Below are 21,075 nucleotides of genomic sequence, written 5' to 3' on the forward strand. Positions count from 1 at the left end.
TTTCCTGTGTATTTCCCTGTGATGATTAAACTAAATTGTGCTCTTTTGATTTTTCTTTGACCTCAGAGTTAAGCAAGTTCTGTGAAAGTTAGAGACCTGGTGCTTTGAAAAATCACCCATACATCCCCAAATTTAAGTGAATCAAAGCCACTCAGGACTCATGATAATCTCTCATGTTATGTTATTAATGATCTCCAAGACAGGGAGATAGAGCATTGTTTCCTAGAAAACCCATTCTCCTATCCTGTTACCGTCGTCGTCGGATAGTTTTTCTAATTATCTAAATTCGTTGGCATTGGACTTTGAGCCCATTTTTCCTTTTTAAGCTGGAGACCAAACTCATTTCTATTACTCAACACATTTGTTCAGTTGTCCCTCAACATCTTTCTCAACTGAAATAATTTTCCTGTTTTGAAATTTTAATTTCAGTGTCTGGTCATCGATGTGATCTAGCTTTGAACCCTCATCTTTTTCTATCCCTGTTTGATTAAGCTAGGGACTAGAAATTGTGGCTTCGAGAAGGCTAAATAAGTTCCCACCACTTCATATGCTATACTTCTTACATATTTGTTCACTTTTAAAGTTGGCCTGCCCTTCTAACCTATGGTGTGCTTATGATCCTTTTTGTGCCCTCGATCATAATCTGACCGTAGGCACCAAAACTAATCCTTCCCTAAACGGTATTTTAAATATGTTTTCTGTTTATTGAATTTCAATCTGTTAGCATTCAGTCATTCATAAAACTTTTTTTAAAGAGTTTGAATTCTAATGCCATTGTTCCAGCCTTTACCCTTTATTTAACGATGAAGTCCGAATCAACTTATTGAATATCCACTCTATTTGTGAACTCTCGTGTTTACAGTTAATTACGTAGAAAACATTTTGATAGAAGCACTAATTTGAAATTAGTCACTTTCGTATAATACAGGCGGTACGGGTATGCATTAAATCGACTATCATGCCGCTAATAGGGTCTTTATATTTTATTGGGAAAATCTGCCTCGTGTCTTATAACAGAAACACAGAGAAGACAGTCCATAGGACGTAAAATACCATAAGTACAGTGATGCAAAACATCTGTGTGGAAGACAGCTGCAAAGGTTGGAAGGGAGCTTTTGTGGGAAAAGAAATATGCTGATTTCTGTTGGCTTCCTTAATAATGAAGCTAAAGGGACACTGGTAGTTTTCCAATTCAAAAATTTCTCCATGTGAATTCTTCTGGAAGGACACTTTTGGAATAACTTGGAGTTGCATTTTCACCTTTATAATAGTCATCATTAATATAGTAACATTTATTCTTAAGATACCTCTTTGTAGATATATGCAGTTTTTAAAATTATTTCCTCTTTTTGGAATGGTTGAAACAATGATCAGATATTCTGAGTTATGATGGAAATCAGCTGTTAAGTTGACAAAAAAGCCACCCAACCCCAAAGGAAGTCTGAGGTTTTCCATTCCAAATAGTAGAATTAATTAACTTAATTATAAGCAGACTTTTAAACAGAGCTCTAGAATGATCGAAAACCCTTGTTTTTGCAAACAAAGTCACGTAAATCCTGGCTTTGTAAGGGAGATTCTCTGAGGCATATTGCTGTCACTTTACTATGCTCCAGGACTAGACGGAGGCAACACCAATGGTACAGTAATAATTGGCAATGGCGTACAATTTAGTTTTTAAAATCTGAATCCTTTATTTTTAAAACACTATAAAAGTATTTTCATAGCATTGTAAGAACTTGGTTTGGAACATGGGACAACCTGATTCACAGGCCTTCTGTTTGGCCCGAATGCCATATCATCTCCTTTTAAGTTCATTTCATCAGCCATGGCAATACTCAGAGGAAAAAAAGCAAAATGAGTTCTTTTGCTGTTATTAACAATAATATGATTATTTTTTCTCAAATATGCAGTGTGATAAGTGATTATGTTATGTTTCCATGGGAACTTTCTCTGTATGTATATTTTACTATTTCCCCAAAGAAAGCTGTTAGAAGACGAACATGATATTTGGCAGTGAAATGAGGTAATGGTTATGGAATTTCAGAGGATAGAGAATCGAATTAAAAGAGAGCTCATCAACCATACTTTGGCTCCTGAAGTTGTTCATGTCAATCAAAATAGACCAAATCTTCTTCCAGGAAATGAATATAGAAAAGGATTTTCTTACAAGGAGAAAAAAAAATTATATAATGTTTTTGAAGAGTCCAATTATTTTTTGTTTAGTTTTGTTCCAGCATAAAATAGTAACAGGTAAATAGTGACAGACTTTGGAGAATATTTAAATGTTACCGTGAGTGAATCTGGGCTTTAGGATGGTCTGGGGAATGACCACAGCTAATAACAGCTCATCCCAGACAAAAATAAAGAACCTGTTACAACTCAAGTCTGATTTGCAACAAAATCACATCATCTTATCCTCAAATTATTTTGATAGACTTTAGTTTTTAGAGCAGTTTTAGGTTTTAGAGCAGTTAGATTTCCTGTGTACCCCCGCCCCCTTCTCATGCACAGCCTCCCCCATTATCAGCACCACCCACCAAAGCGGTATATTTGTTACAACTGATGAACACACGTGGACATACCATAATCAAAGTTCAAACTACATAAAGCTTCATCCTTTGTGCTGTATGTTCTGCGGGTTTGGACAAATACATAACAACATATATTTACAATTCTTGTATCACACACAGCAGTTTCACTGCCCTAGTATCATTAAGTTTTGACAGAATAGATGGAGTTCAGAGATACCCAGTTTAGTTTTCCAATGACTTCTGTTTGGGGATTACTGAGAGTTAGACACAGATATTACGGATACTACAGATATGACCGCTCTCATCAGGCAGAGCAAGCATTCGCCATACAGCTAGTTTTAAGTCATACAGAATGTGGTGAGACAATGACTACCGGCTTCCTTAAACAGTTTCTTCTGAGTTTAGTGGTGACTAGCTTTTGATTTTTGAAAATCCAATTTTTTCGTAAGAAACAAAACCTTTGCCTGCTAAGCTGCTGCATTTTCCCTATGTTGAAAGGGAATCTTGTCTATAGCATTGTCACTTTTACACTCAATTTTAATTTCTTTAAAAAGGAGAGGCCATTCTCTGTAAATCTGGAGGCATTATAATGTAGCATTTTATGATGACATGTTACTTTTTATTGCCTGAGCCCATTCTTTCTGATGCTGAGAGTTGTTTCCAGGGATTTGTAATTACGGACCTAAAATATATCATGTGGGTACTTTACTTCCTGTTCTACTTCTGCGTTTCATGCTAAAGTAAGCCTGGAACCAGGACCCTTATAAGAGTTACAAACATAGTGTGTAGAACATAGAGCAAAACGTGGAACTATCACAAATGCCAAGCAGCCTCTGCCAGAAACATCTGATTGTTTATTAGAAACCCAAGGCTATACTGCAGAGTTGAAATGAAGATGAAGACAAATGTCCCAACACCTGGACTCAAGTGAAGGGTGGTATTAAAAAGTTTAATATCCTGTTTTTATGAAACCCTCCACATTATGGACGATGTAATAGTTTACATGTAACTCGGGTACATTTGATGTGGCTTTTTTGTTGTTTTGCAATCTGCGGCACTCCCTTTCCCCTGAGACACAGCGCAGCTTGAGAAGGAGGGAGAAAGCTAGAGGCAGGGGACAGAAGAGGACTTCAGAATAGTATTACCGCATTTTCCTACTCGGCCCCAAGTTGCTTCTGTAATTTCTGATAAGTAACCTATCTACTGTTTCCATACTCTGCGTTTATATGGTTTTGGACTTCTCCTTGTCTTAAAACTACAAAATATTCATTTTCCTTAACCAAAAGCAGTCATTCATCTTCATGAATGAAAGCAGAGATAAACCTTACAATGTAAAACAAGTGATGAGTTTGTGACTATGATATGTTCGATTGTCTGCCCTTGAGTTAATTTAATTATAGTTTCTAGATACCCTTCATCACAAACACTTTCTGGGTCACCCCAAAATACACAGCAGCACTTCACAAACACTGGACGTACAACTTTTTATTAGTGACTTGTCTAATCAACTCTTTGAAATTATTTTTCTAGCTAAACAGAATATATCAGAGGCTACAACCATCGAACTGAATATCCTTGCAGAAACTGCATCATCCAGTCTTTCTGAAGAACTACAAATGGTAACCGACAGAACACCAGTCATCCCTCTAATCACCGAATTGCCTATCATTACAACAAAGTCCCCTCCTGTGGGAAATATAGTCAATTTTGAGCAGAAAACCACAGTTCAGGCTCAAGCTATCACACACAGATTAGCCACCGAATCATCCACACCTGCTGGGAGTACCATGAAGCCTTGGGATATGGACTACTACTCACCTTCTGCTTTAGAACCACTTGGAAAGCCAGACATACCTGAAATTCAGAAAGAAGTACCCCAGAGTACAACTGTCTTCTCCCATCATGCTACCGATTCATGGGATGGTGTCAGGGAAGACAAACGAATCCAAGAATCGGTTACACAAATTGAACAAATAGAAGTGGGTCCCTTGGTAACATCTATGGAAATCTCAAGGCACATTCCTTCAAAGGAATTGTCCACAACTGAAACACCGTTTGTGTCTACAACAATGACCCTGGAATCCAAAACTGAAAAGAAAACAGTAAGCACTATATCTGAATCTCTGACTACAAGCCACTATGGATTTACCTTGGGAGAAGATGACAGTGAAGACAGAACATTTACAGTTAGATCTGCTCAGAGCACCTTGGTCTTTAGCAAAATACCTGAAGTTGTTACAGTGTCAAAGACTTCAGAAGATGCCGCTGCCACTCCACTAGAGGACAGGGAGCCAATCTCAGCATCAACAATTCTTTCACCTGTAACTATGCCTGACAGTGATGGATCATCCACAGACAACTGGGAAGAGGAACAAACTAATGGAAGGATAACTGAAGATTTTTTTGGCCAATATGTGTCCACCACACCTTTCCCATCATGGCATCATACGGAAGTAGAATTGTTTCCTTATTCTGGTGATAAAAGATTAGTTGAGGAAATACCCACAGTTATTTATCCCTCTCCACAAACAGAAATGGCACAAGGGAGAGAAAGAACAGAAACACTCAGTCCAGAGATCAGAACAGATACTTATACTGATGATGAGATACAGGAAAAGATCACCAAAGATCCATTTATAGGAAAAATAGAGGAGGAAGTCTTCTCTGGAATGAAGTTCTCTACATCTTCGTCAGAGGAAATTCATCTTACAGAGTCTGCAGTGGAAATGACCAAATCTTTTGATTCCCCAGCGATGACAACAACAAAGCTCAGTGTAGTGCCAACAGAGGCAAGAGATGTGGAGGAAGACTCTACAAAAACACCGGTTGAATTAGAAACAGATGGCTATGAAGATACTACAGAGGATGGTGAGGGTATCACAACAGTGCATTTGAGCCACAGCACTTTAAATGTGGAGGTGGTCACTGTATCAAAATGGGCATGGGATGAAGATAATACAACAGTGAAGCCGTTAGAGTCCACAGAAGATGCAGGCCCTCCAAAATTGCCCCCTGCCTTACTTACCACTACAGAAGTGAGTGGGAAGGATAAAGAAATCCCAAGTCACACTGAAGATGAAGGAGATGAATTTACTCTTATCCCAGGTAGTACTCAAAAGCCATTAGAAGAGTTTACCGAGGAAGACACAACAGACCATGGGAAATTCACAGTTGGATTTCAGCCAACTACGTCGATTGGCATTGCAGAAAAGCCGACTTTGAGAGATTCTACAACTGAGGAGAGAGTTCCACCTATCACAAGCGTGGAAGACCAAGTTGTTCATGCAACCACAGAAGGAAGTGCTTTGGATGAAGAAGAAATGGATGTCTCTAAGCCGGTATCTACTGTCCGCCAATTTGTAGACGCTTCAGACGTGGAAGGATTGGTGTTTGGTAATTATAGTAGCACCGAAGAACCTACTGCTGACGTGGACAGCCCCCCTACTGTTCCTCTTTCTGTAATTCCCAGGACAGGATGGGGAGTGTTGGTACCTTCTGTTCCACCGGAAGGCGAAGTTCTAGGTGAACCCTCTCAAGACATACATGTCATTGATCAGACTCACCTCCAAGCAGCAGTTTCCCCTGAAACTGTAAGAACAACAACAGAAATTACGCAGGGAACAGGTCAGGAAGAATTCCCTTGGAAAGAACCGACCACAGAGAAACCAGTTCCTACTCTCAGTTCTACAGCTGCCACAGCCGAGGAGGCAGCAACACTTGTGCGTGAACAAGAGCGTGACGGGTCACCATATACAGTCTCTAAAGACAGGTTGGTGACAGCTTCAGAGAGAGTCCCAGTTGTTGAAACAACTCCAGTTGGAAAAATTGAGCATGGTTTGTCTTATCCAGCTGGTGCTGTCACGGAGCACAAAGCAGAAACAGATGAAGTGGTAACATCAAGCACAGGGCCAATGGTGTCTTTGAGTCCAGAGCCTGAAGAGAAAGATGAGACAGAAAGTGCTAGTCCGGGGGAATTTGTGTCTCCTTTCAGCACCCATGTTCCCCAGCTTACAGAGGAAACCACTACTGAGAAAAGAGAGAAAACATCCCTAGATTATTTTGATGTAGGCTCAGGCTTATTCGAAAAGCCCACAGCCACAGAACTCCCACAGTTGTCAACAATTAAAGCCACTGTTCCAAGTGATATCACTGCTGCCTTCAGTTCAGTAGAAAGACTCCATACAACCTCAGCATCCAAGCCATCCTCAGCAGCTACTGAGAAACCGCCTCTCATTGACAGGGAGCCTGGAGAAGAATCAACCAGTGACATGGTCATCATCGGAGAGTCAACATCTCGTGTTCCTCCCACTACCCTGGAGGATGTTGTAGGGAAGGAAATGGAAACTGATATTGACAGAGAGTATTTCACAACTTCAAGTCCTCCCTCCACTACTCAGCCTGCAAGACCACCCACTGTGGAAGGCAAAGAGGCCATCAGACCTCAGGCAATTTCCACTCCAGAACCCCCAGCAGGGACAAAATTCCACCCTGACATTAATGTTTTTATTATTGAGGTCAGAGAAAACAAGACAGGTAAGTCTTTGCTTTCTAGACATACCAGTCAAGGCAATCAGCATTTTATCTTGAAAATTACTTTTGGAAAAAAAAAAAAATCAACATACCAAATGCTGCCATTAGAAGATAACTGGAGTGTGAAAAAAATTCTATATTTTAGCTTCATATATTGTACAAGAATTGGAAGAATATGTTATTTGGAAGAATGTTAGATACGATGGTATTTTAAAAGTCCTAAGAAGCCCTGCTTTGTCATCTAATATAACCAATCATCACTGTTACATCACTTCGGAACATGCAGAACAAAGTGTTTTAATTTCAGTGTCTTTCCATGCATTACTACTCAAGTGTAGTACTAGACTGTGTTAACATTCCATTGGTCTTTAACTATTAACCTTCAATACTTACACTGTGGACAGCTAAAACTGTATTGCACATGTCTAGGGCTGGTAGAAGGACGTCTAAAGGTTTGCTTTGGTTTTTTTTCTCTCCCAGGATTTTATAGGTTTGTCGTACAGTTTGTGGGGTGGGTACCAGATCTGTAGTTGAAGTGTTATTTTAATGCCTGTTGAGCATACTGTTAAGCTGTTGTCCTTGGGTATTTTAATGAGGCTTTACGTATTTAGAACAAATACAGTCTAGCTCAGTTCTAGAAAGTGCTATAATTCGTTGTGTCACATATAATTTCAGATATGGGTATGTCAGCATTACCTCTGTTCCCTAAAAGTCAGGCTGTTAATGTTATTTATTTTATGATTTAATTGTTTCATCTCTAGGAATTTTTTTGATGCCTTCTATTCTGCTCAAACATTTTATTTTTCTCTCCAGCAAAATTCTTAAAAACTGTTTCTTTACATTGAATAATACTTGAAATTTTCATTATCGAACATAACTTATTGCTTCCTAAAGGTCAGACTGCACCATCTTTTGACTTTGGTAAGCTGAGCTGAGAACACATAGTGAATACAGTTTAGTAGATCAATTCAGGTTTGTATCTTTTTAACTTAGAAGTTGAGATCACTGATTTAGTGAAGTTGCTATGTTCTAGTTTGAATATGTGAATTCTTTCAATTAAATAGTTATTTTTTCCTTGCCTGGGGTCCGAGAGGTTGGGCTAGAAGATTTTTTTTTTTTTGTACGTTTTCTCTCATACTGTTGCAAATATTCCTCTCAGGGTGTCATTTTCTTAAAAGTGACGCTATCCTCATTAGAGTGCTCAGGAGTGCACCTGTTGGAAATGAACAGGCAGCTCCGATGTCAGGTCAGCTGGCTTCCAGGGCTGTAAGTGGAAACTTCATGCTTCTAGTATCCAGAATGTTCTCAGTGTAATCTCCCACAGAGCAGTAAGTAGAAGGAAATACATTCCCAGAGTATTGGCGTTAATCTCCACTTGATAGTACAGTTGAAAGAGGCCAGGGTTGGACATTACTGTCCTGCTAATGATGCTGTTTCTTGGAAATATTTATCGTGTCTCTTATCTCTTATATTCTTTTTCCACCTCTTGAAACTGGGGTCAGAGAAGATGAGCTGCCAAGTTGTGGAAATGAGGATTGCTGTTAGTAGGGCTGGAAAAGTGACAAGATGGTATTACTATGAAAAAGAAAAAACGGAAGTGAAAAGGAATTACTATTAGCACTTAATTTGAGAATTTTTTAAAAATGCTTGAGTGACTATGCAGAAGTTTTTCCCAATTTAGATGACTCTCAAGTCAGTGTAGATACTCAGTTAAATCAAATAATATAGAAAACAGTAAAAACTATTCTGCATTTAAAAACTCTTCTAAATGGGAAACTGTGTGATAAGGTTAAGGTGATCGAATTACAAAATAGAAAATGTGCAACTTGATCTCCCTGGAAGCATTGACCGTCATCAGAAAAAAAAAAAAATCTAGGTTTGTAAATGGCGACTCAAAATGAAGGGTCTGAGTAACCTGACCCAGAAACCATTTATACAAGGTGTGTGTTTATATTGGAGTTGTTCACTTAGTCAGCTGGGTCTGGGAGATGTGCCTAGGTGTGTCCTCTTCCTTCTTCCACTTTTAAAACATGGGACCATGATTTGCTTTCAAACCAGTTTTTCTTCAGCATTGGTAACAGGTCAGAAAACTCTGTGGAAAGGGGATTGTTGGGTATTGCCATCAGGACAAGATTCCAATGTGTGTGTGGAGGGGCAGGGTGGGGTATAGCCTGTATCTATCTAGTTCCCTCCCTCCGTCTCTCTCTGCCTCTCTCTGTTTCCTTCTTTCATCTATCGTTTTTTGTGTCTGTCATTCTCTTTAAGACTAAAAGCATTGTTTATTGTCTTGACAAAGAGGTTTAGTCAGATCCAACTGCTCACTTTTACTAATTTTACTTGTTTTCTATGAGAAATTTAATTTTTCAAGCATCTTGAACTTTGGCAAGGAAAATTGTTAAAGCAGATGTTAAATTAATGGATTCTAAGGCAGGTGTACATTAATAAGGAAAAATACATATGTGCCTGGGAACCAACTTCTTTATGTATCGAGACACGTTTTTCCAGATTGGAAAATCCTTGGTTCATGTATGAACTTGTATAAATCTATTCACAAACATAGAACCGACCTCTACATGTACTGTGTATTCAAGTAAGCAAAAATGCCACCCGTGCTACACTAAACCAAGGCGTTCATAATTTTTTGCTGTGCTCAGCAAGTCATATAAATCTTATTTTTTTTTAACTACTATGAAACAAAACATGCTACTCGAGACACATTTATGTTATATTTGCTGAAATGGGTCTTAATAGCAATTTAAGGTGCTGTTGCTGGAGGGAAACTGTAGTTAGCAGTCAAAAAAAATCTGAAGGAACTTTTCAGCTCATAAAAGTTTTATGAGCTGAAAAATGCTATGGGGTGTGTTTAACAGTGGTTCAGGGGATACTGAAAACATGACTCCTTTCTACTTCAGGAGTAATTTGCACACCTGCATTTTGAAAAATTATTGAAAGGTTTTCTTTGTGAACATGCGTGAATTCTACAGGATTCAGTGGTGTGGGAAGAGTTTCTTCAATTCTGTACTTTTTTTTTTTTTAAAGAACGCTCCTCTAAATCATCGAAAATGTCACAAGTTGGTGTGACAGAACTGTGAATGTCTTTAAAAACTGCTATGCTGTTATCTTTAAACCAAATAATTATTTGGAGATGTACAGATATTAAATTCAAACAGTATTATGCAAGTTCTCATACTTATAACCTTAAAAATAGGTGGTTTATTAGGTTTTTTTCTTAAATGAGTTCATATATACTACATACTGTTTGTCAGGCTAGCTTGATGTTATTTGTTTCATCAAGCATTCTTTTTTGCTAGTTTTATAGTTTATATCTAAGTGTAAGGCAGGTGTAAGGCCAATATTAAACTAAAATGATACAGATACTAAGATATTTATGAAATTATTAATGTAATGGTATTAAAAATTAATGAGATGTTGAGAATGATAATTTTGGCCTCTAAGAATTCATTTTGCTTGGTTTCTGTATTGAAAATTATGGCACCTTATTGCTTACATCATTGAGAAATAACTCTCATGATAATTCCTCCTGTATTTTTGTTTGTACTTTGGAGAATTGTACACAAATTTTTGAGGAGAGGATGAAGAGTAAGGGACATTATCTCTGAGAACAGGAGATAGACGCGTGGGTGATATTTATGGCAATGTTTATCTCATTGCATGCACAGTCATGATTTTTTAAAGGGCAATTTTTTTGTTTTTTTTTAATTTTTTAAATTATTTATTTATTATTCACATATAATGTATTATTTATATCAGGGGTACAGGTCTGTGATTCATCAGTCTTACACAATACACAGCATTCACCATAACACATACCCTCCCCAGGATCTATCACCCAGCCGCCTCATCCCTCCCACCGCCCTCCACTCCAACAACCCTCAGTTTGTTTGCTGAGATTAAGAGTCTCTTATGGTTTGTCTCCCTTTCTGGTTTCTTCTTGTTTCACTTTTTCCTCTTCCCCTATGATGTTCTGCCTTGTTTCTCAAATTCCACATATCAGTGAGATCATATGATAATTGTCTTTCTCTGAATGGCTTATTTTGCTTAGCATAGTACCCTCTAGTTCCATCCATGTCCTTGCAAATGATACGATTTCATTTTTTGATGGCTGCATAATATTCCATTGCATATATATACCACATCATCTTTATCCATTCATCTGTCAATGGATATCTGGGCTCTTTCCATAGTTTGGCTATTGTGAACATTGCTGCTATAAACATTGGGGTGTAGCTGCCCCTTCAGACCACTACATTTGTATCTTTGGGGTAAATACCCAGCAGTGCAATTGCTGGGTCACAGGGTAGTTCTATTTTCAACTTTTTGAGGAACCTCCATACTGTTTTCCAGAGTGGCTGCACCAGCTTGCATTCCCACCAACAGTGTAGGAGGGTTCCCCTTTCTCTGCATCTTTGCCAACATCTGTTGTTTCCTGACTTGTTAACTTTAGCCGTTCTGACTGGTGTGAGGTGGTATCTCATTGTGGTTTTGGTTTGTATTTCCCTGATGCTGAGTGCTGTGGAGCACTTTTTCATGTGTCTGTTGGCCATTTGGATGTGTTCTTTGCAGAAATGTCTGTTCATGTCTTTTGTAAAAGGCAATGTTTACGTGAGATTGCTTCATATAGCTTTTCAAAATCACGTATTTTTCATCTTGATAGACTTGATTATGTAGAAAAATAACTTTCAGATTTTTTATTATAAGAGCAGACTCCTTTTTTCAAACAAAATCTTATTAGGAACACTGTATTTTGAGCAGATAAAAGAGCAGCTATTCTGGTTAATATTTGACAGGCGGCCATGCTCACCACTGTACAGCCACGCTGCCCGGTTCTGGTTAACATTTGAGAAAGGAGATCAGGACCCCCAGTCTCTTGGAACCTCTCTCTTACCTTGTGGGAGTTTCTAAAATAAAATGTACCTTAGATCACAGCCGGAAAAAGAATAATAAGATCTAGCGAATTAGAAAGAAAGCAGCCACAAGTATTCGTTTCCGAATGAATTGATTTTTTTTAACATAAAAGCATTTTTTAAATCGGTCTGATTATCAATACTTTATCTCACTATCATCATACACATTCACTGATATTTACCTCTGAATAACTTTGTCTGATGCAAAATAAAGCAAATTAAGCAAATCTAGGGTTTTTTCCCAAAGCTTTTATTTATTTATTTATTTGACAGAGAGAGAGAGAGAGAGAGCACACAAGCAAGAGGAGAGGCAGGCAAAGGGAGAGAGAGAAGCAGGCTCTCTGCTGAGCAGGGAGCCCAATGAGGGGCTCAATGCCAGTATCCCGGGATCATGACCCAGGCCGAAGGCAGACGCTTAACCTACCAAACCATCCAGGCACCTGCAAATCTAGTTTCAATCTCTTCGATGCCTACGCATCATCAAGGTAGTACATAGTTACGTCTCAGAATATCACATGTGTGTGCAGAGCTAAATCATCATCAAGCTCACAGAGCTTGATACTTTCAGGGCACATTTTACATATATTTTCATGTTTAAACTTCAGAGATCATTTGTGAGACAGCTAGGGAAAGTAGTGCAGCTGGGCAAATGGAGGCACACTTTTAGGTTTAGTTTGCTGCTAAAATGGGTGATGACGTATGCTATTCAGATACCTTCTGTGGCAAGAGAATGGCATCCTGAAATTGGTAGCCCTGGGTCTGGGCTGCTTCTTTCCTGCAGAATTTTGGAGTACATCCCCGAAATTGGTTGGGGCTGGTGCTTGCACACATGAGTGGTTCTCTTTGCTGGGCTCCCACTGTGGCTTCCTGCCAGAGAAGCACATTTTTTTCTGCAGGGATTAGGATGGCTTCTGCCATCCCTCCTTCGCTGCCTGAAATCTAGAAAAGGATTGAGTTTCTCTTGTATTAGTTAAATCATGAGAAGGGAGGAGGCTATCTTCCCTTTGTTTCTATACTTTGAGGAAAAGAATTGACCTTAGTTTTTCTAAATTATTAGCGAGCTTAACCCTATACTACAGATCAAAGGTTACCTTTTTAAAAAGTCCTTCTAAGTGAAGTATTTTGTATGTGTCACACTTACATGCACACACCACTCACATGTAGACACACACACACAAACACACAATAGACCCTCAATTTTTAAAATGCTCTATGAATGTTTTATTAACCCACTCACCTTGAGGAAAAATTTAAGAAACTGAAATTATTTCTTCACAGGTTGAAGTTTAATGAAAGATGTGTTCCACAGATAGCTAAAAAGACCTTTGTTATCTTCCCAACATGAGCCTATTCTTTCTGAAAATAGCATTTGCAGTTACAACTTAAAGTTATCAAAACTACTACTGAGGTGGGGCATTATCTAAAGACAAATACCACTTAGCTGTCACTGCCAATGAACTTGAGAGAAAGGCACACACTGTCTTCCAGAAGAGCACAGTCAAGCAAGATCTGTCTCTAGTTAAAGCTACAGCATGCCTAGTTCTTTGACGGGTGGTAAAAGAGGCACAAAATAAACATAAGCCATAGACCCTGCTCCCAAGGTCTTTAAATGCATTCTGGGGAGCCAGTATTAGCACAATCAGATATAATTACAGTACAGAAACATACAGTTGCACACTAGGTAACATGGTACCAACTATAAATGGCAGTTGAGGTCAGCCAAGGAGGGAATCAATGAAGACAGGGAAGTCAGAGAATATTTCATGAGAAGGGAGAAGCTTAAGCTGGTCCTTGTTGGAGAGGAAGATCAAAAATAAATTACTAGAAACCAGTTATTAGCCTCTTGCTGCCCAGCAGAGACTCATCAGTGGAGCTAAGGAGCCATAAGTATAATCAGGCATTTTTCTAAATAGCACTGCGATGACAGGGGGGCAGGGCCCACTTCAGAAGATGAATGCATTCGTAGTGTTCACCTGGAAACCCATACAGGTGGGTGGACCCCAGATACTCAGCCAACGTCTTCAGGAGGGAGTGTACTCATTCAGTGTTCCTGTTCTTCAGTGATTCATGCTTTTTAACAAATATAGCATCTTCTGTAGGTTAAGTATGTTTAACTTTTTAAAATATATTCTCATGAAGTATCATGGTTCAGAATTACACACTTGTAAAGTTAAATGGCATGAAACTACTTTTTAAAGAGTGGGCTGTGTATTTTGAAAGGTGACTTAAAGGTTTATGCCATCTTAATTCAAGTGATTTTCTACTGAGTAGTGTTACAGAAGCAAGTGCTAGAAGTTGGAGAGTCTTGCGTCGGTCTCTCCTTCAATTATCCACAGTGTGGACCCAGAAATTTCTTCATTTCTCTGTCACAATTTTTTCCAGTAAAATGGATGGAATGGCTATTATTATGTAGAAGGAATATTTCCTAAACTTTGATCCATACTCTTTTTCCCAAATCACAGGGATCATGAAACAAGGAAGTTGATCACATATGTATACGTACACACACATACATGTATACCCATATGTACATATAATATACAAATACATGTTTTCTCATTTATTCAACAAGTAGTCAAGTAACGACCATGCACAAGATACTCCACCAGAACTGGATTTTTGCAGCATGCTCTGTGAGACTCTGAATGAACGTGGATGGGTAGTCAGCTCCATAAGATCCATGGCAGGGGCAGCTGACGTCGTGGAAGGAGCCTTTGGAAACAGTCCTGGGTTCATTGTCCGCATTGCGATTTCCATCTGTTTGGTCTTAAAAATTGCTTTATCTCCAGAGGCCTCAGTTGTTATAACATTTAAAACATATAATAATACTACAAACTCACCAGGATGCTCGGAGGAGAAAGGAATCTCTTCAAGGGCTTGTCCATCGCTGTGGCAGGCACATCGCACAGTTAATACTCCCATGACAACAAAGCACTACACGTCACGCCTGGCCCTTGGGGGCTACTGAGTACCAATTAATCCCCTCTCTGCTTTAGCGCTTATTTTATTCTGAACTTCTACATGTAGGGACACTTAGATTGTTTTGTACTGTAAATAGGTAAAAAATGGAATAATTTTAAAATTCAAGATTTAGGCCACGGGGAACCAGATATAATTATACTATAGTATCCACGTGACTGTAAGAGCTTGTTAAAATTTTAATCCTCTATGAATTGTGTTTGTCTAGGGTGATGCCATTTTGGGTGCAAATCAGAAGCAGCTGCAACCCTTATTTAAAATTTAAATGTAGTATTGATTCTGCAGCACCTGTATGTAGAGTTCATTAGCTTTCTGTGCTTTTTTCATGTGTGAGAGTTGGGCTTATGATTTTGATAACTACCCATTTAATTTTTTTTCCAAAGAAAAAGATCTTTTTACAAATTCTTTATAAATTTTTCCAGGTACTAGGCCTAGTCTCTTCTTGCATATTCATGGAATGCATGGGCATTCCCTGCTGTCTTTTTGTTGTTGTCAAGGAAACCCCCAGTTCTCTACACAGGGATTACATTCTTCTTTCTTAATAGCTCTTAGATCATTCATTTGTGCAATGAATAAAAAATGTATTCATGGGCCCAGACAGTGTTCAGAACATTTTTGAGGGAAAGGATGTAGCCAAGGGGAGAGACGTGCATCGTGAGAGGAGCAATAGGGATAAAAGAAAAGGAAAAAGAAATGCTCTCTGAGGTTTCATTTTAATGAGGTAAAATTGAAAATTGTATGTTTTTAATAAGGCATTGCCTATTTTTATCAATTTACAAAATTTATAACACTACACTTCAGTGAGGTACAAGAAAGAAGAGTTGGCTATCCAGTTGCTTCATTGGTAGAATGATTCCAAGAAGGGGGCGCTGGCTGTGGGGTAGGAATTGGTGATGTGTTTTGGTGAAAACTGTAGTATTTTTTTCATTTGTGTCAAAGTGCTTTGCATTTTTAACACCATAATTGAGGTGATAGAAAATGTAAAGTAGTTTTTCATCCTAGGGCATCACGTGAACAACTGAGAACCTGTTTTATTGTATTAAAAATGGTGTTCCTTAGAGAGATATGCTGGTGTTTAGACTTTTTGAGTATGAATCAGGAGGAAAACATCTATTTATTGGCAAGAAGGCTGTAATTGTTCCTAAAAAGAATGATTTGATTCTTGAGAGGAAAATAAACTATGATGAACCCTCTAAATACTCACTGGAATTATTGTGATAATGGACAAAGTATTTCTCCATAAATAATTTAAAGTATAAATAGGAAAGGAAGAATCTCTGGCTTGAGGGAAAAGTTTAATTATATTTCAGCATCTGTGTCTATAAAAAATTGACCTATCGTGTCGCGAGATTATGCCCAGATTTGCTTGCACACGTGTATAATCAGTACACACTACCTTGACTGGCTTCTGATGGATTCATCTTTTGGCTTTGTGCTGTAGTCTTCTTGCTCTCTCACAGGGTGATTTAGTTGCTTTGGCCATGTGCTGTGAAAAGTAAGTTTCTGAAGGTTTTGGTTTTCCTAAGTTGAGAAAGGAGAAAGGAAATATACTAAGGTATATTCCTGTAGAGTATAACAGAATATAGTATGGTTACCATTTTTCACTATGCTGCACTCTCACCTTGCTCTGCTCTGGAAGGAAGCCATTTTACTATCTGCAGATGAAACATTCTCCTCCCATCTCTTCACACTCACTTCCAGGAAATAATTGGAGGTGTTGAAATAAAGTCATTCAGTCAAGTTATTGTGTGGCTAGAAAAAGAAGATAATGCAATCTATTGCTTAATAGGGAAGACAACTTGAAATAATTAGTAAGCAAAAACATATAATAAAGGCTATTTGCTTGCTTTAGTAAAAAGATAAAACTAGAGGTAATATGAGTAAATTAATAGAAGAAGCATCTTTAGATTTGGCTTCACAGGAAACTCTGAACGCTCATTCCCTCCCTGAGCAACCACCCAGTGTACCGGGAGGACCCAGAGCTACGCTACCCAGACACCAGGCAGCTAACCAACAGTGACGCCATTCTGAGCACGGGGGTTTGAGAAACACCAGGAAATGGCCCAGTGCTGAAATATTGCCGACATGGCTTCTCAGCCCTGGCTGTCTATTAAAATGACCAGGAAGCCTCTAAGTAAAAAAGCCGATGACCCCATCCCTCATCAGACTGTTTGAATCTGGATTTCTATTGGGGGGACTTGGGCATTTGTACTTTTTGTTAGTTTCTTAAATTTGCTTCATTTATTTTTCATTACTAGATATCTGTATTTTTAAATGCATCTCTTGTGATTTTGATAGTGTTGAACATTATTGGTAAAGTAAAGGCTTTCCAACCTGCAGACAGCTGGCTGAAGTAGACTGTCTTGGGGAAGGGAATGCTTTAAGCCTCTGCCAGTTAAGCTGTACTTTACCAGTTTTAAGGAGAAAAAGAATATGTCTGATTCAGTCTCCTCTGAGTGCAATGGTGCTCTTTGATCACATTTTGGGAAGTGTAGCTTTTGTCACAAGTGTTAAATGAACCTTGGCATCTGTAAGGAAGAAAATAGAATTAAATATCATTAAAATGTATGTTCTTAAAAGTTTCCGGAATAATTATAATTGAATCAGAAGTAATGGTAAGGGGTGGAAAATATATCTTGAATTACCCAGACTGCATACCTCACTTTGCTGTATCCATGTTACCTGCTCTATATCAACATGGAAACTGTAAGAAAATACATATGGTTATGGCTTAGGGATTCTTTTGATTCTACTACTGAAGTGACTTTGTTCATTATACATTTACATTAAGAAAAATGGTGATTACCACCCTGATATAAGTCAAATGGAAGGCTGGATTTGGAAAGAAGGTGAACGAAAAAAAATTTGCAACTGTGACTGTGCATTTAGATTATCTGGATCTTTATATCCAGAAAAGTCTTTACTGTTTGCGTTATCTGTATGGTTCTTTAGTTGTATCTCAGAATTCGATCTGCTATTGCAATCAAACGACAATAATTTCTTCAGCCCAAAATTCACATCTTTCAAAGGAAGTATCGAACTCCAATAGAGTGTAACCATTTTCCTTCTTGATGTTAAGAAACCGAGCAGACATTCTTCCAACAAAATTCTCAACGAGGGGCTGAGTGGCAAGAGTGTGAGAGGCATTCATGTTTAAAGGATCCCTTCACTCACTTTAATTATGGAATACAGAATTTAGAATGGGAGGTGAGACAAAAATATAGACACAGCTAAGGAATTTGTAAATAAGAAAAAATATGACCTAAGTCCTGCGGTATACAAATCAAAGATACAACCAATTTGGGCTGAGGAGTTTTAGAGAAGCTGTCCTGGAGAACCGAGGGCGTTAGCTGGACCATTCATAAATGCATGGATGAAGCTCAAAGGAGGATTTATGAAGCATTCCAAGTTGGGGATGGGAGGGCTCTTCTTGAACAGAGGTTGAGCAGGGAATGAGGAGGATAATAAGATAGGGACATGGAGTTGCTGGGCTCCAAGGCAGAGAAGCAGAGAATTCTAACAGAGAACTGAAGGAAGAGGATAAATATGGGGACAATTAATGGGGCCATTCGAACACCCTGATGAAGAGGTCAGGTGGAAAAGGTGAGCAGAAACTGTTACTGACTTTTGAAGAAAGAGTAACATAATTAAAAATAAAATGGTGTCTGGTAAAGTTTATCTTACCAGCTATAATTTAGACATCTTAGAAAGGAAGTATAGACATATTTATGAGAGGCATTTTTTTACTTTACTCAAAGCTTTTACTTAAATTTTAAATCCTTGATTCTGACCAAAGTGTTTTTCTAGTGTTAGGATATTTGGTATCTATCCATCTATCTATCTGTCATCTATCCAGGGCTTTGACGATGTTCAAGAACTAAAGTGAAAAAGATAATAAATGTACTGCCTGTGGTTGGTTTTATTTGTTATATCTTTAAGCAACTTTGAAACCTAAATAACCTGGCTTACTTCTCTTTCATATAGCTCCTTATCTTACTGTTCAGAAATTCTTGAAGGTCTCAAACTTACTTGATTATGCTCTCCAGGAAAGCCCTTGCTCTTTAAAAATTGGAAGTTATGAAGTCCCCTGGGCTTTTTCTATAAGTAAGAAGAGCCCACACTTGGTGATAGCTCCTTGAGCACTCTTAGACCAGATGACTGTATCTAAACACATTCTTTCCACTTGAAGGAACAGCATTATTAGCGGATTATCTCAAGTTGGGGAAAAGAGATGATTCCCATTTATCATCCTCATAACATGTCTGCCTCTTAAAAGTGAGGCCATCAGAAACGCTTATGTTGTTTATCCACATATATTACCCTTTCTGGTGTAAAATTCATGAATTGGGAAATCTCGAGCTCCTTGCTCTGCAAGAGGCTGTCAGCGTAAGCTCACATCTTGGGAGGTGCGCCAGACGAAGCTCAGCTAGCAGAGTTAACAGGGAGGTACGAGTCACAGCATCTAATGCTGGTCTCCCAACTTCTACATAACTCTCATCTCTGGCGAGATTGAGTATTGATATAAATATCACTTGATTTTCAGTTATTGAGGTAATTAATTAAGGATGCAAAAGTATCTGAAGAGATTTGGGGAGGGTGTTTATATCTTGATTACTGACATCAATTTTTGTAACATGCTGAGTCGGCACCGTTTTTAGTGTCTCAAATTTTGAGAATATTGGGGAATTTAGGATGTCTGAAACAATCTGATTGAAATTTATATTGGATGGGCACGCCTAGGTGGCTCAGTGGATTAAGCGTCTGATTTCGGCTTAGGTCATGATCTCGGGGTCCTGGGATTGAGCCTGTATGGGGCTCCCCGCTCATCAGGGAGTCTCCCTCTATCTCTCTCCCCCTCCCCCTCCCCCTACTCGTGCACTCTCTCTCTCTCCCTCTCTCTCTCACTCTCTCTCTCTCTCTCTCCCTCTGTCAAATACATAAATAAAATCTTTAAAAAAATTATATTAGATGATTTTCTTTGATTCCTAAGGTGCCGGCATTTTATCTTACATTAAGAACACATCAAACGTGAATGAAATTGAGTCATTTGTTTCTGTCTGGTTGTTGGACTTATAGGTATATGTCAGAAAACATGTAAGCATGTTAAAGAACTTCAAACTCTCTCTACTTAAATTCTATAAGTATTGCTCGGGCGCTTCAGTATGGTTGCCTATTGTATTTTTAAAATAAGGAAACAAAATATTTTTGTTGCACATTAAAATGAAATCCTTTTTACGAAAGAAACATGATCCTAATATATCTCTGCTGAGTAAATTGGTGTATAGTTATATTTAATTAAAAGCTCTTAAATTTAAATTGTAAAACTCCCCGAAGAGAGTGTGAACTTTAGCCAGCAGCCTGTGCATCTTAGCAAGTGTGTTTTGTGTCTGCTGACAGCGTGACTGGGAGATTGTGCTATGTCCACAAAATTCTTCCATGAAGTACTTAAAAATACTTGGTGAATAATTTGAGGCCAGCTCGCAATTAAGCGTTGTGTGAAAAACCATTAAAAAATCTATTAACTGTGGTACTAGTATATTCAAGTAAGCTGTTAAAATACATTTGTATAAACATAGAACAGATTATACATACACTGTGTGGAGTTCTGTGGTCTGACTCTTGAAATCCAAATAAAAGTTATATTATCCTTAGAATAAAATTCTAAAATAGAGTCTCTTATAAGGACTGGTTCATCTAAGAGCTGAGAAAGTTAATTACTGCATTAGGTTGCACTGTTAATATGAAATAGAGCAGATCGTGACTTTGGAATGAGATGCCTGCTTTTACAATAGCGCAGGTGTCCCCCCACCACACCCCACAAAGAAACTTTTATGGTTTGCAATACTGACAGTACTGATAACTCTAATAACATGTTTGGTGGGTGGGGGTAGTAACAAGAAAGAGGGATGAAGAAGTAATTTTAAAGACTGAATAACAAAAAGGGGCAAATAGGAATCTGGGTGAGTTGTCAGATAGCAATGACAGGGGTATGGGCTGGGGGGAAAGAACTCACGCATCCACACTGGGTAGATTTCAGAGCTCCACAAAGTATGGGAACACACTGGCCACACTGACAATAAAATGTAGATTGATCTGTAGAGAATCTGTTG

General features: G+C 38.4%; 1 protein-coding gene across 3 annotated transcripts in view; it reads left to right on the top strand.

The window, feature by feature from the left end:
* VCAN (versican) overlaps positions 1–21,075 on the top strand; it is a 107,796-nt gene that overhangs the window by 39,688 nt on the left and 47,033 nt on the right. For 2 of the 3 annotated variants that reach the window (XM_034656465.1, XM_019808441.2), the window contains one exon: positions 4,062–7,064. The exons of the other annotated variant lie outside the window; for it this stretch is intronic. In XM_034656465.1, the coding sequence (XP_034512356.1) occupies positions 4,062–7,064 (3,003 nt within the window). The remainder of the gene's footprint in view (positions 1–4,061; positions 7,065–21,075) is intronic. 3 annotated transcript variants of the gene reach the window in all.

Source organism: Ailuropoda melanoleuca, chromosome 3 (genome assembly GCF_002007445.2).
Source record: "Ailuropoda melanoleuca isolate Jingjing chromosome 3, ASM200744v2, whole genome shotgun sequence".
Classification (NCBI taxonomy): domain Eukaryota; kingdom Metazoa; phylum Chordata; class Mammalia; order Carnivora; family Ursidae; genus Ailuropoda; species Ailuropoda melanoleuca.